Here is a 14,208-nt window from a genome sequence, read left to right as displayed (position 1 = left end):
GAGGGGGCCCGGGGCAAGGCGCACCACCGCAAAGGCCTGCCGCGAGCCCAGACCCGGAGAGCCAGCCGAGCCAAGTCGCCCGCCGCTCCCTCGCTCGCTCGCTCGGCCCTGCAGGGGCTGACCCGCCGCCCGCGCAAAGATGTCCACCCGCACGCCGCTGCCCACCGTCAACGAGCGGGACACCGAGAACGTGAGTGCCGGGATGAGTGTCCTTCCTTCCGTCGTGTTGATTCCTGGCGTCGGGCACCCGGGCGGCTTTATTGGGGGGGATTGGGGGGGAGGGGGGCTGCTGTTCGTCTGCAGGAACCATCCCCCCCCCCCGAGACACCTTCCCCGATGCCACTTCTGGCACCCGTGAATGGGCCGGGGCAGTCCCCGCCACTAGGCCTTCCCCTGGGGCGCCTCTCCGCCTGCACTCCAGCCCTGCCTCGCTGGGGGATGCTCTTGCTCCCTCCTCCAAAAGCCACACCCGGCCCCTTCTTCTTCCTGAGGAGACTGGCTGCCCTTCCTCTTTGCACTCTCCAAAGCCTCCCAAGCGAAGCATTTTCTGGCCGAGTGCTCTCTTCCTCCCCCCCTCCCCCCGCCGGTCTGGCTTGGATCAGCAGCTTCCCAGAGCCTTTTCTCCGAGTAGACTTTCTCCCTCCCTTTCCATAGCTATTTTCCTCCCAAAGTTGTCTGTCATATCCACTCAGCTTTCATTTCTTTATTTCCATTGAGAAGGACTGCTCTGTTCTTCAGCACTGTATCTTTGGGGGTAATTTCTCAGACTGCATATGCCAGACCTGCATCCTGTAATGGGCCAGGCCTGGATGTCTGCATGTGACCTCCAAAAACTGGGCTGTTCCTGTCTATCTGTCACTGTCTCTATCCATTAAGGCCAGGGCAGGATCTGCTTTCATGTCTGTTTTGTCCCAGACTCCTCCTCCATTCCATTTGCTTCTGCTTCTAGCAAACAACTTTTCTTTTTTCTCTTGGAGAAGCTTACTCGGATCTTTTTTGTTTGTTTGTTTTTGTGAAGTATTCCAATGAACTTCCCTTTGTGTGATGACTGCTACTGAGAAAGAAAACCAAGATAAGAGTAATAGAAATAAAGAGGGGTGATTATTTTCCACTGGAAGAGTGTTATTGGAAAAATACAGGAGAAAAAGAGAATGAGACGCTTTGCAAAATCAGTGTTTAAGGCATGCAGCATTTTTAATTGCTTGCTGTGTTGTAAATACAGGAGGACACAAAGCTCTGGGAAAGAAGAAACATGTTTTGGAATGTCCATTTCGCAGTGCTGATGGTTTTTTGAGGTAAAGGGAAAGTTTAGATAGAAAGTTCAGAGCTGTGTTAGATGTTTAGGCTAGCACATGGTATATTTGTTGTTTTTTCGCTAACATTATTTAAATTTGAATTCTGCTCTATGTCCTGTCGGTATGCCAATAAAGGTTCTGATTGATTGATTGATTGATAAATTTGAATTGGGAGTATTTCTAGAAATTTTTCCAATGCATACTGTCCCTGAAAACTGCATCACTAACTCAGAGAGTGTAAAATCTGGCTTTATGTAGGTATGTGCTAATTCTAGTCCACAGGTATGATTAATAGGAAGTGTACTATGGATGGGATGGAAAAGGCTCGTTTGTAAGTGTGGTAACCCAATGGTGGTTGAATTGAAGTAAGCTTTACTTTGGCGCCCGTTCACACGGAGCATTTGCCACGCTAAAGATACGGATGATAGGCGGATTTTCTGGGCGCGATCACATCGCAACATCTGGGAAGCGTAGTGCTCCCGTGGCTAACCCGTGGCTTCCTGCCAAAGATGCGGAGTAAAAAAATTGTACTTACGATGTACTGGTTTCTGGAAAACGCGGGGCAAGGGCGAGCTGGAATCCCGTGGCATCCGGCGCCCGCCCATGTCCCCTTGCAAACCAGACTTTTTTTTAAGAGTCCCCACAGGATGCGCACAAACGATCATGCACATGCGCAAACTTCAGTGAGACAAACAAAAAATCCTGTTTGCCACAGAAGCGGCGTGGCACGATTGCCGGTGTGAACGCGCCGTGCTGCTTCTTTGCCGCGCTGCAGACTAGCCGTCTGATTGACACCTAACGCCTAACCACGGGACCTCGACAGGACGTCTGATCGGCCTGCCACGCGTTACTTTGTTCTGGGGCAAATAGCCACGCTCCCCCCCCCGCATTTTCCGGCCCGTGTGACCGGGGCCCATATTGATGGTGAAATGCGGTATGGTATATTGATGTTGATGGTGAAATGGGGTATGGAGGCATGATTAGGTGTGCTTGCTTTTTCTAACAGTTGTAAACAATATTGAACCAATGATTCTTGCCTAGGAATGTTGTGTACCAAGCCCTATACAGAAACTCTTGTTTTGAGAGTTTGATCTAATGTGTATGGGTGGGGGAAGAGAACAACAGGAAGGAGAAGCAGTTTGGGTCATGAAACTAGCACTGCTTCCCATAGCTTAGTGTAACTTGATAGTTCCAGTATACCTTTGTCAGACATTCTGACCAATGTAACTTCTCCCTTTTATTGGAGACTTGGAATAAACTGGATCCCGAATATTGCGCAACAATGTCTTTTGGATCAATTAATACTTTCAGATTTAAGTCTGCTGTGGTGTAAAGGAAAACACCTCCTTTCCCAGTAAGCATTACACTTTTCCCTTGAAGATGTACTGGCCGGAAAAGCCGTGGCTGCATCTCTCTTCTAATCTGCAGTGATTCTTTTTCTTTTAAGGAATCTGGTTGTGACCTGGCAGTGTCTGAATGAACTGATTTTGTTTTGTTTCTCTTACCATTTTGCTAGTCAGGTTATCCATTTCCACAGTAGATATACTATGCATGCTTAGAGCCATTCAGTTCATGAATGCCTTGGTTATTCACAGGATTACAGGTCAGGAGTGGTTAACGGAGCTGTCTTACTGCTCCCCTGCCTCAATCTTTTCTTATATTTTCAGAATGAGTCAGCAGGTGGTAGAATTACCAAACAGGGCCAAGTACTTGTTACAAAAGAACGTTTTCTCTTCACTTTGACCTGCAAAGTGTGCAGCTCTCTATTCTTCGTCACTCTTTTTAGTTATGCTATATCATTTCCCAAAGTGTTTTGATGTATTTAAGACCTCTAAAATAGGGAGAGCTTCTCTCCTAACACCTCTGTACCTCTTGCCCTTTGCAGCACTTTCTACACGGAAAAATGAAGATGAGTTGTTTCTTTATCCACTGTGTTCTTAAAGGTAACAGCATCCCTTCCAAAGGCAGAAATCTGTTCCACCTGAAAGGGGATGTTGCATTACTAGAATTACCATCATGCTATGAAGTTTTATTTTCAATCAAGGTGGAAAGAATGGCTTTAGTCACAAAAGGGTGCTTCCACCCACCCACCCCACTTTGACTTGTCATATTTTGACATTACTTCCTTGACAAATGGTATTTTGTTGGCTTGGTTTCACAGTTTAGGCAGATTAGTGTGTGTCTGGTGAATAGATGATAATGAAATAGAACAGGTGTCTGAAGAAGGCAATGGGATGGATGACGGTCAATAAACTGAAACTTAATCCAGATAAGACTGAGGGGCTGTTGGTCAATGATAGCCGCTCAAGAACTGAGGAGTTCTTGACTGCCTCATGAAGGAGCAGCTTTGTAGCTTGTGGGTGCTGCTGGTAGGGATATAAATTTCATTTTTAAAAGCAACAATTCAAATACGATTTAATTAGCTAGAAAGGACCTCAGATACAGGGAGAGGGACCAATCCTGCGGATTCTGTCATTTTTCTTCCTGTTGACATTAGCAGACTCCCCTGCTCACTTGGCCTTATTGTTAAATGTTTGTAGAAGTATATACATGGTAGATGAATAATTATTGTTTAATCTTTTAATTATTTAACAGTTTACACCCCTAGCTGTCGGATTCTGGCTTGTGGTTGGAGGCTCAGATGTCCTCTGTGGTACCTGGTGCCTTTTAGCAGCTTTAGTTGACACAACAGCTATGGTCCTTCCTCAGAAAGTGTGGTCTGGCCATAATGCATGCTTTGATCATATCCAGGTTAAATTTCTGTAATGTGCTTTATATGAGACTGTTTGGGTACTTCAGTTGATCTGAAATATGGTTATAAGGCTATTGTCAGGGACTGGGCTCAGCTGCTTGGGCTGCCTGTCTGTTTCTGGCCACAATCTACAGTACCTTAAAGGTCCTAGATGGCTTGGGATGGGTGTATCTGAAAGACTACCTCCTCCCATATCATCTGGCCCACCAGTTAATATCCTTGTCTCAAGTCCTGTTATGAAGGCTCCAACTTGCAGAAGTGAGGCAGGGCTTTTTCAATAGTTGGACTTCACCTTTGCAATGCTCTCCCCCTTGAGGCTCACCCGGTGCCTACCTTGTTCTTCTTTAGATGCCTGGGCAAAACATTTCTTATGATCCTGGCTTTAAACTGAGTGGTTCCACTTTTTAAAGCTGTTTTTTTTTTGTCTGCTTTTAGCCTGATTCTCTTATGAATATCATATTAGGCTTCTTAATGTTGTTTTATGCCTTTTTGTTGTTTGTTTGTAAGCCACCCCATCAAGTCTCTGGAGAGGCAGCATACATTTTCTAAATAAATAAAAGTATGTCTTGTTTGCTTGCTTTGGTAAAGCTAATACAAGCTTGAAGAAGTTTAATTTTGCTTTTGTACTGTAAAGCAGACTTATTTCTATTAAACACTCTTTGGAATCCTAGAAATGATTTAGACGACGATTATGGTAGCATATATGAACTCTTGAGCCTTCTGTGGGTGGTTCTGAACCAAAAAATGTAGTAGGTCCACAATGCTTGCATCTTTCATGGAAGGAAGAGTAGGAAAGCAATGTGAAGACTGTTAAGAAAAATTAGATAGAGTGGGAAAATAACAAAATACTGTAATATGAAGAATCCTGTAACAGTGCAGAAAGAAATAACTAGTAGTCTGGAGAATGATCTGAAGAGATATTAAAGATGAAATGTAGCTTTTGTTCATGCCACCTGGCCCAGCTAGTCCTTAGCTTTATTTTATTTTATTTTACTGCACTTCCTTTATAGACTGCCTTTCTCCTCAATGGGGACTACTGCGCTTCCTTTGTACACTGTCTTTCTCCCCAGTGGGGACTCAAAGGGTGCGGTCAGACGGCGTGCTGGGAGCAGTTTAAATTACTCCGGTCCCAATGTGTTGGGTTGTTTTTAACCTGGAGAATCGCAATCACACTTACCTCCTTGTTCCGGATTGCTGCGCAGCCACATCGCTCCCCGCCGTCCACATGCGGGAGCGTGCGTCTGTGTTTTTTTCCTTTCTCTCAGTTTGGGCATGTGCACAGGTGGCCATCTGTAGAATTAACATTTTTGCGCGTGCACAGAACAGCGATTTCCACTTCAACCCAACTGCTGTAATGCTTCCCTTTAAACTTTAAAGGAACACTTCCCTTTACACTTTTACCCCGAAACTGGCCTCCGTGAGATCCTGAACTCGTCTAACCAACAAAACTAGGCACCGTTTAAACATTGTTTTTAATAATGCAGGAGTGGAGCTCCGCCTGTGCGCATACCGCCGACGCTAAAATAAAATGGCGGGTGAAGAGCGGAAGCCTCGGGCTTCCGAGTGGAAGTGGCTCGACACTGCAGGAGCGATCAGATGTCAGAAAAGTGTGGCTAGAACCGGAGAATCAGGAAAACACCACTTGGGGATCTGGCAACAAAATACTCCGTTTTAAAGGGGGGTTGAGCTGGAAAGCGACAGCTGGGGACAGCGTGCAGATGCTGGGTGTGTGAACGTGGATATAAAATCCATTACTGAAGCGTGCTGAAAGTGGACTAAACGGCCCGTCTGAATGCACCCAAAGTGTCTTACATTTGTTCTCCTCTTCAGCATGGGTCTCCTAGATCCTAGTCCAACATAACCACTGAACAGTACTGACTCTCACAGATGCTTTGGTCTTTCGCCTGCTACAGATTATGGGTTCATTCCTGGATTCTAAATTGGGTTGCCAGCTCTGGGTTGGGAAATACCTGGAGATGATTTTGGAGGGGGTGGAGCCTGGGGAGGGAGGGGTTTGGGGAGGGGAGGGACCTCAGCAGGGTATAATGCCATAGATCGTGATCTACCAGTAGATCGCAGAGGGGTCAGAGGTAGATCACCAGCCCCACTTGGGTTGAACAAGGGATCTCTTGAAAACAAAATATTAACCCTTAAAAATGACATTTTTCTGAAGACCCGTGCTGAGCAAGAATCGTTTTGGAAGCTAGTGCCTAGAGACAAATTTCCCAAAGTTAAAGAAAGTTATTGAGACAGTTAAAGAAAGTTATAACTCAATAAAAAATAAAAAATGTTCGCAGTTCTTTCTGGATCTTCATCTCTCTGTTTTATTTTTGCTTATTTTGCTTACCAGTAAATGACTGAAGGTGCATTATAAATTGGGGTTGGGGGGTGGAACCCAACTTTAGTGGGTTAAAATCTAATTTGGAACTAATTTGAAACTTTATTTTCATGGTGGTAGATCACCGGCACTTTTGGCCGGAAAAAATAGATCACTACCTGTTCGAAGTTAGACATGCCTGCTCTAAGCTGTTAGTCTGAGCTAGCTCACAGTTTTTTAGCCTCTCGCTCACAGATTTTTGTCTTAGCTCTGGAAGGATGGCTCCAGAGCAAACTAATTTATGCAGTTGCCAAATCACTCACTCACAACTTCAATGCCAGTAGGTCACAATGTTGAATTTTTGCTCACAAGTCTCCACAGGTTAGAGGGAGGATTGTGCACCTGCGAAACCGGCCATTTTCTCCAGGAAAACTAATCTCTGGCACCTGGAGATCAATTGTAATAGTGGAAGATACCTGGAGGTTGGCAGTCCTAATTCTAAGAGTAGTGTGGTTGTAACTCCAGTTGTCTCTGGATATGGGAAATCATATTGGAAGGGCTGAGGATGTGGCTTGTTTAAAGTTTTTTGAGGCCACTTCTCCAGAAACCTGTTTGAACCAGCTAACAAGGTAGCATACAAATGTTTTATTTCAATAAATAAATCTGAGCAGATTTAAAAGAAAAAAATTGATAAGATTCAGTACCAATGGTATTTGACACCATACACAATACACTATATAAAACAGATAGCAATAAATGTAAAAGATGCCTTGCCAATAGAGCAGATTTTAAACATTTTCTTTTGAACGTGTCCTAAAATTCATACTTTGTGAACTGATGTTTTGGACCAAGTGTCTGAAATTACAGATTGAAGATTAATCCTGCTGTCTGAAAAATAAAGTACTTGATGGAAATTTGGAAATAGTTATATATCTGCTGACTTTGGTAAAACCTTGTATTATGATAAATTGGAAAAATAAAAAATATCAGTAGGATCACAATTAGGGTTGCCAGTCTCCAGGTGGGGCCCGGGGATTTCCCGCTTTTACAACTGATCTCCAGGTGACAGAGATCAGCTCCCCTGGAGAAAATGGCTGCTTTGAAAGGTGGACTCTGTGGCATTGTACCATGCCGAGGCCTCTCCCCTCCCCAAACCTCGCCCTCTCCCGGATCTACCCTCAAAGTCTCCAGGTATTTTCCAACCCAGACCTGGCAACCCTAATCAGAATGGTTTAATAAGATTTGGGAAATGAGTTTAATCAAATTAACATACTGTGTACATGCTCAAAGAACATCAGGTTTTTGTGGTGAACAAATTCTGTAAACAATGTTCTGTCTTTTATGTACTAAAATTCCAAGTTATAAGATAGAATCTTCCATATTTATTTTTGGTATGCTATAACTGATATGTAATTAATTTGTAAAATGGGTTTGGTTGTTTTAAGTGCTTGTCATTAGCTATTTAAAAATGTTATATATAGAAATAAGGAAAAATAAGGTAACAATTAAAATGATGATTAACAACGTACCTGCGAGCGGAATAAAAGCTGCATAAATATTTGTTGTTGTTGTTCAGTCGCACAGTTGAGTCTGACTCTTCGCAACCCCATGGACCACATCACGCCAGGCCCTCCTGTCTTCCTTCGTGCTCCGGAGTTATAATGCAGCATAAAAACAATAATCAGCAGCATAAAGCATTAATAATACAATTTTGCAGAGAACATAAGCATTAGTCATAAAAAAACCCCTTGGGCTTAGAGATGTAAAATGTCCAGAAATTAGAGCCAGATGTGGTGAAATGCCTTACACCATAGGAATTATTCCAAAGTTCACAGTCCACAGGGACAATAAATGGGTCTGCTATCTGTACAGGCTTAGAGTCTACAAAGTGCTTTTGCTGAATGGCAGAAAGAAAGAGAAAGATCCTAGCCAGAGGAGAAAAGAAGGCAGCAACATCACACTTCACTCAACTAAAGCTGTAGCTTGAGAGAACAAACGAGTTGTCTTTCCTTTTGGGACAGGAAAAGAAACAGGGTCTAAAAAGGGGAGGGGCAGAAGGGGAAATTGTAACACCCCTTGGCATGAGGAAGAAAGGACCATTTACCATGAGGGGCTTTGTCCATTTTCTCCTGGCTGCTTTATACCAGGACTCTATCTTATCTCCTAGAGGCAGCCATGACACATGGTGCTGAAATTAGAAAAGGGGGAAACTCTAGATGCTACATAAAATAATGGATGATTTCTAAGTGTTTACAACTTCAAGAATTAAATGGTCTATCCTTATTTACCACTGTTACAGGTATATAAGATACAGAAGCAGAGGATTGCATTTATCACCTTTTCTTTGACACCCTTGCTCAGTTAGTAGTGTTTGGAGAGGATGTGTGCACTTTTTATTTTCTTAATAAATTTTCTTTCATTTTAAATACACAGTCCCTGTTCAATCCTCACAGACCAAAATAGGAGAGAGAAGGGAGTGGGCAGCAGTTAACCCTACTTCCCTCGAGTGTCCTACCAGGCATACCAGTCCTCTAAGCATCCAGAGAGCAAAGCAGGTGAGATGTGGCTGCTAAGAGCAGCCTTTAAACAGTGTGGAAGAGGGAGCCTACATGCAAGTCCACTCCCACAAGGACAGAAATAGGTGCTTGCAAGACTGCTTTGCCACAGTGTGGAAAAACTTGTTTTTTTCCCTGTTTGGGGGGTGAGGGACTGAAATTTTGGGGAAAACTGAAATATGATACTTATTTTACCATCAAACCTAAACCTATTTTGCTGCTTTAACAACAAAGTATATTTATCAAGTGACACAGCTGGCCCATTTCCAGAGTTCTCACTCTTCAGATGCCATCTGCTTTGACAACAGCAAAGCTGTATTCTTCTTAATTGTTTCATTGCAGGCATGTGTACCCTGGGATAATGAGGCAAGATAGCTTGAGAAGGTAGCTGTGAAGGCAGTGGTACAATTCCTGGCTACATAGCAGTTCCGTGTCAGTGGCTAGATTCATTAGGATGGGATGGAATGGAACCACTGGAAGCAAACAACTTCAGCCAATAGTATGAGGACTGTATAAAGTAGAGGTGTCAAACTCATTTGTTACGAGGGCTGGGTCTGACATAAATGTCACTTTGTCAGGCTGGGCCATGTGTGCCACAAAATATAATGCCAGATAACCAGAGATATAAACTTTATAAAGGACAGGCAAACCCAATTAACAATTTTTTAAACTCAAAATACAAACAAAAGCAATTGATTCCTACCAGTGAAAGCAACTGATTTCCTGGGGAGCCCACAAAATTTATTAAGATTATTAATTTATTAAAAAAATTAGATGAATGTATTTAATTATATGCAAGACTAGGTTTTTTTCCCCGAGGGATACCATAAAAGGGGGAGCACCTTTTATTTCCATACATACCAATTCCTTGTGGGGACAGGTAAGAGCCCTGGACAAGCCGGTTCTGGCCCCTGGGTCTTGTGTTTGACACCCCTGGTAAAAGAGCCTCTTTTCCCAACTAGGCACCTTTTTTCATAAAAGGTGAAGCTGGGTTACAGATGCTTCTAGTGAACATAAGCAACACAAAGAAGGGGAGTATTTAAATTGTAATATTTCAAGGATATCAATTGGTGCTTTATTTTTGTTTAGAAGTTTGATGGGCATACATCTGTACTTGTTTTTGAGATATTTCTGCATGGAAAATTCTCTCTCTAAAAAGCCATAAGTCATATGAAATGGTTTCATGAATAGTAGCCAATAGTATTGTCTGCTTTTAATTTTAAAAAAATTTGATTTTGATTTTAAAATTGTAACACATTCAAAATACGTCTTGTTAAGTCTGACTTAAATTCTTAACTGCAAACAAACAAATTACTGCTCAAAGGAGATCAAGCTTTTGGAGCATGTAATCTGTCACTGCTCAGATGTTCTTGGTTGATCCAAAGGATGCCTTGAATTAGTTTTAAAAAAGCCATTCACTTTTCCCACCGTAGTGTACATAGGAACAGTTTAGACTGGGAAACAAATCTGGAAGTTCCAAGATTGACAACTGGTGAAGGAGCAGTTTAGAAAAGCAGCTAGAAAAGAGTAGTGACCATTTCTGGCTTGAGAGAAAGAACAGGTGTTTGGTTTAAAGAAGAAGAGTCAGTTGGCTACATGAATAACGACAGTAATACTTGGGCTTGCTTCTGAGTAAGAAAATATGGACATATCTGAGAAGCAGAGCTGCAGGAGACAATTCTCATTAAATAGTTCCTTTTATTGCCTTAAGAACAGCATGGCCTATTTTCTGAGCATTTCAGGTTCACAGCAGAACTGCTTTTTTTTGCTCATACTTGTAGAATGGGGTGATGATGGCATTCCCCCCTAAATCTAATAGAATTTATCCAGACTAAATTGCTCTGGAGAGGGGTTATTTTTAATTCAGCCTCTGTTCTGTAGAGTGGAAATACTGCAAAATGCAGGAGTGGAGGCATGTGTTCACACACAGAAAATATACTATTGTTAGGTTCTTGCCTGACAGTTACGCTTTTTGCCTTGTGGTTTTGGTGAAGTATGTGTGAAGACTGTTGGTAAGCTAGTCTCATTTTCTCTTATGCAACTTTTGCTCCTCATTTAATACAATGAACTCCATATGGGGGGGGGGGTTGGAATCTGACAGCAAGTTCAGTTTTGTGATGCAGAATGAAGTGGACATGCATGATGCGACATGTGCCACTGGATGTGATAGGTACAGTGGAGCGAAATGCATATAAAGCTGGCTTGTTTGCCGACGAGGTATGAATAATAACAAGGAATAGTTGGCAGATTTCATCTCATTGGTTGAACTTTGTGAAAACTGACATCTCTGCAGCCTCATGCGTGTTTTTGGTTATTGCTCTGGGAACTGCCTGCATGTTCATACTTAGGAATGAGGACTGTTGGTGACACTTAAATTGTTTTCCATATGCTTGCTTCTAGGTTATGTGTGTTGTAGCATGAGGTAGGTTGTCTTTTTTTAACCTTGTTTTATCTCATGGGGTTTAACTTTGTGGAAAATAAGCCAAATGTCTTTTGATCCTGTAATAAACACACCTTGTGGGATGTAAACATTCAGTTGTGGAAAATATGTAACACATTAAGTATCATAATTCCAGATTTTGGCAGAAATGGATTTGTGTGCCCAGGATGGGATAAAAGAACAGAACAGGAGTGACATTTTTTCTGCACACATGGATAATGACCAGGAAAAATAGTGTTGCTTTGCCCAGATCTCATTTTAAAAAATAAACCCAGAAACTTAAGTAGTAAATTAATTTTAAAAGTATAGTTGCTGGTCTCCTTTCTCTGGATATTGTCTCATACAATAACTATGTTGTTTTCCACCCATCTATAAATCTCTCTCTCCATATTTGCTAGGACATAAAATTGTTAATGGCAACCCTCAAATTGACGTTACTTATTTAATTCATTCATTTATACCTTCCCTTTCTCCCCAGCGGGGACCCAATGCAGTTTACACCAGTCTCCTCTCCTCCATTTTATCCTCACAGCAACCCTGTGAGGTAGGGTTAGGCTGAGTCTGTGACTGGCTCAAGGTCACTCATTGCATGAGTGGGGCTTCAAACCTGGTTCTAGTTCGAATTTTACAGATGCTAAAGAGATATATGCAGATTCAGCTTGAAGTTACTTTTGTCCCAAGGGATTACAGCTGTTTTAGAATCAATTTTTGATCCAGAAACCTTTCTCACTTAACTTTTTCCATCCAGGGCACTTCTTCTAGAGAAATTTTATGCAAAGCTTAAACCATCCAAGGAGTTGAACAGTCAAAACATTAAAACAATTTTAAATGCATATACACACACACATACACACAGCAAAAAGCATTCAACAAAACACATTTAGTTAATGTTTTCTTCCAGTTTCTAGTTCTTGGTAATCTAGCATGAGGATTACAAATTAAAATAATCAGTTTAAGCAAAATAATTGCTTTGATGCCTGAAGTTTTTGATAGTCATGACAGACTAAGATGACTCTATTGTTTTAGGTCCTCATTAATCTGCTTTATGCAGCCTGCTTATTTATCTTCTACTGCCTCTATAAAACTTTTTCTTAAAATGTCCAGATGTTACAAAACTATACATATTGAGTTTACAATAGATTATTCAAGTGGTGCACTTCCATGGAAACTCATGGAAACATTATCTCACGCATATGCTTTGTCTCTGTCTTTCTGTGTGCCTCCTCCTATCGTTTGTTCACTCTTTCTCTGCCTCTACCTCTTGTTCCCCTGCCTGATGTTGACTACAACAGTGTTGGAGAGGTAACAAAAGCAGGCCTGGCTACCAGCAACAATTCTCCACTCCTCAATTCGCCCATCTGACTACAACTCTACTCCTTGATTCACCCAACAGCTTCACCTCCCCCTTACCATCAGCGTGGTGCCCAGCTGCGTCTTCCCCCCATTGTCAGTGTGGTGCTCATGTGTCTCTCTCCCTCCTGCCTCATTGGCACGACACTCTGCTACTGTCAGTGCAGTCTCTCACGGGGAGGGCAGGCAGACCTGGGGGTGATTCCCATGGTGGGGGAGCTCCTCTTCTGGCAGCAGTTCCTCCTTCCTGCCATGCCCCCACTTGCTCTCCTGGCATAACATTGTTACAGCTGGGTTGTCTGCACTTGTGATCTTGTTTTGGGGTGGGGGATTTAACCTCCCCATGTATTTTTACAAAGTTTTCAGGTTTTTCTGCAAACCTGGAGGGTTGCCCAAGTTTGTAGAACCATCTATTTTCTTTCGCTGTAGCCCCGATCGATGGATTTAGATATCCGTAGATGGGGGCACTTTTCACTATTAGAATACACAAGTCCCCCCCCCAACTCATGGAGGGAATCCCATCTTCCCTCCTCCATTGCTGAATCGGTGTGTCCAGACCCATCCACTCACCTTAGAGCCCAACTTCCGGCATACGCCACAGCCAGGCCTGGAGCAGCTCCTGGCATCTGCCGCCGCTGCAGCTAGGCTCAATGCAGCTCCCAGAGTCTGCTACAGTTGGACCCGGAAGAGCTCTTGGTGTCCACTCCCACTGTGGTTGGGCTCCACTGCAGGTAATGCAGGGTTCTGCTGCAACAGAAGCAAAGTAAATGCATCGTGTGCACATGAGCCGACAATGCTTTTTAATGTTTTTAATTTTTAATTTTAATTTGGGGGAAAGTTAAACATTTCAGATTTTTCTGCAAACCTGGGGAGTCATCCATGTGGCCCCAATTTTTGGCATCCATGTGGCCCCAATCCATGCATTTAGGTATCTGCAGATGGGGGCAACACATTGCTATTAGTGTATGTTGTTGTTCAGTCGCACAGTTGAGTCTGACTCTTCGTGACCCCATGGACCACAAAAGAGTTCCCTGCACATGTGCACTTACCACTGCGAACTGTGGCAGATCCACGCAGGGCTTGCTGCCGTTGCTGCTGGCAGCGGCGGCAAAGCCTTGGCAGCCGGCGGCTGGGAGCCACGGCCGTTGTTGCGGCGGAGGGGGAGAAGCCTGGCGGGCCCAGTGGCTGGGAGCCATGCAGGGCTAGAGATGTGAAGGCCCGGGAAAAAAACAGAAAAATTCGGGGAAAACCCATTTCCCCCCTTGTTTTTTTCCTGAAGCCTTTTTTGTTTTTTCCGGAAAAATTGGAAAAATTGAAAAAAGAAAAGATTTTTTTTTATTATGGAACGTTTTATTTTAACATGATGAATAAAATATTTTAAGACAAGGTGTTCAAATATATTCCAAATAATTTCTAATATATATATATATGGTATCAGATTGATCAAATTTTTGTGGACTGAGGACAAGCAAGTCCTAGTTTACAAACTGAACTCTCCA

General features: G+C 42.9%; 1 protein-coding gene across 4 annotated transcripts in view; it reads left to right on the top strand.

Moving 5' to 3' along the window:
* The first annotated feature begins 9 nt into the window (after positions 1-9).
* The window catches only part of MARK1 (MAP/microtubule affinity-regulating kinase 1), an 81,201-nt gene continuing 67,002 nt past the window's right edge, over positions 10-14,208 (top strand). For all 4 annotated transcript variants that reach the window (XM_015425385.1, XM_015425381.1, XM_015425382.1 and 1 more), the window contains exon 1: positions 10-190. In XM_015425385.1, the coding sequence (XP_015280871.1) occupies positions 140-190 (51 nt within the window). In that variant the 5' untranslated portion in view covers positions 10-139. The remainder of the gene's footprint in view (positions 191-14,208) is intronic.

The sequence above is a fragment of the Gekko japonicus genome, unplaced genomic scaffold, assembly GCF_001447785.1.
Source record: "Gekko japonicus isolate JY-2015 unplaced genomic scaffold, Gekko_japonicus_V1.1 scaffold153, whole genome shotgun sequence".
NCBI classification, from domain to species: domain Eukaryota; kingdom Metazoa; phylum Chordata; class Lepidosauria; order Squamata; family Gekkonidae; genus Gekko; species Gekko japonicus.
Note: the sequence above shows the minus strand (reverse complement) of the source record. Positions and strands in the feature narration are given on the sequence as shown.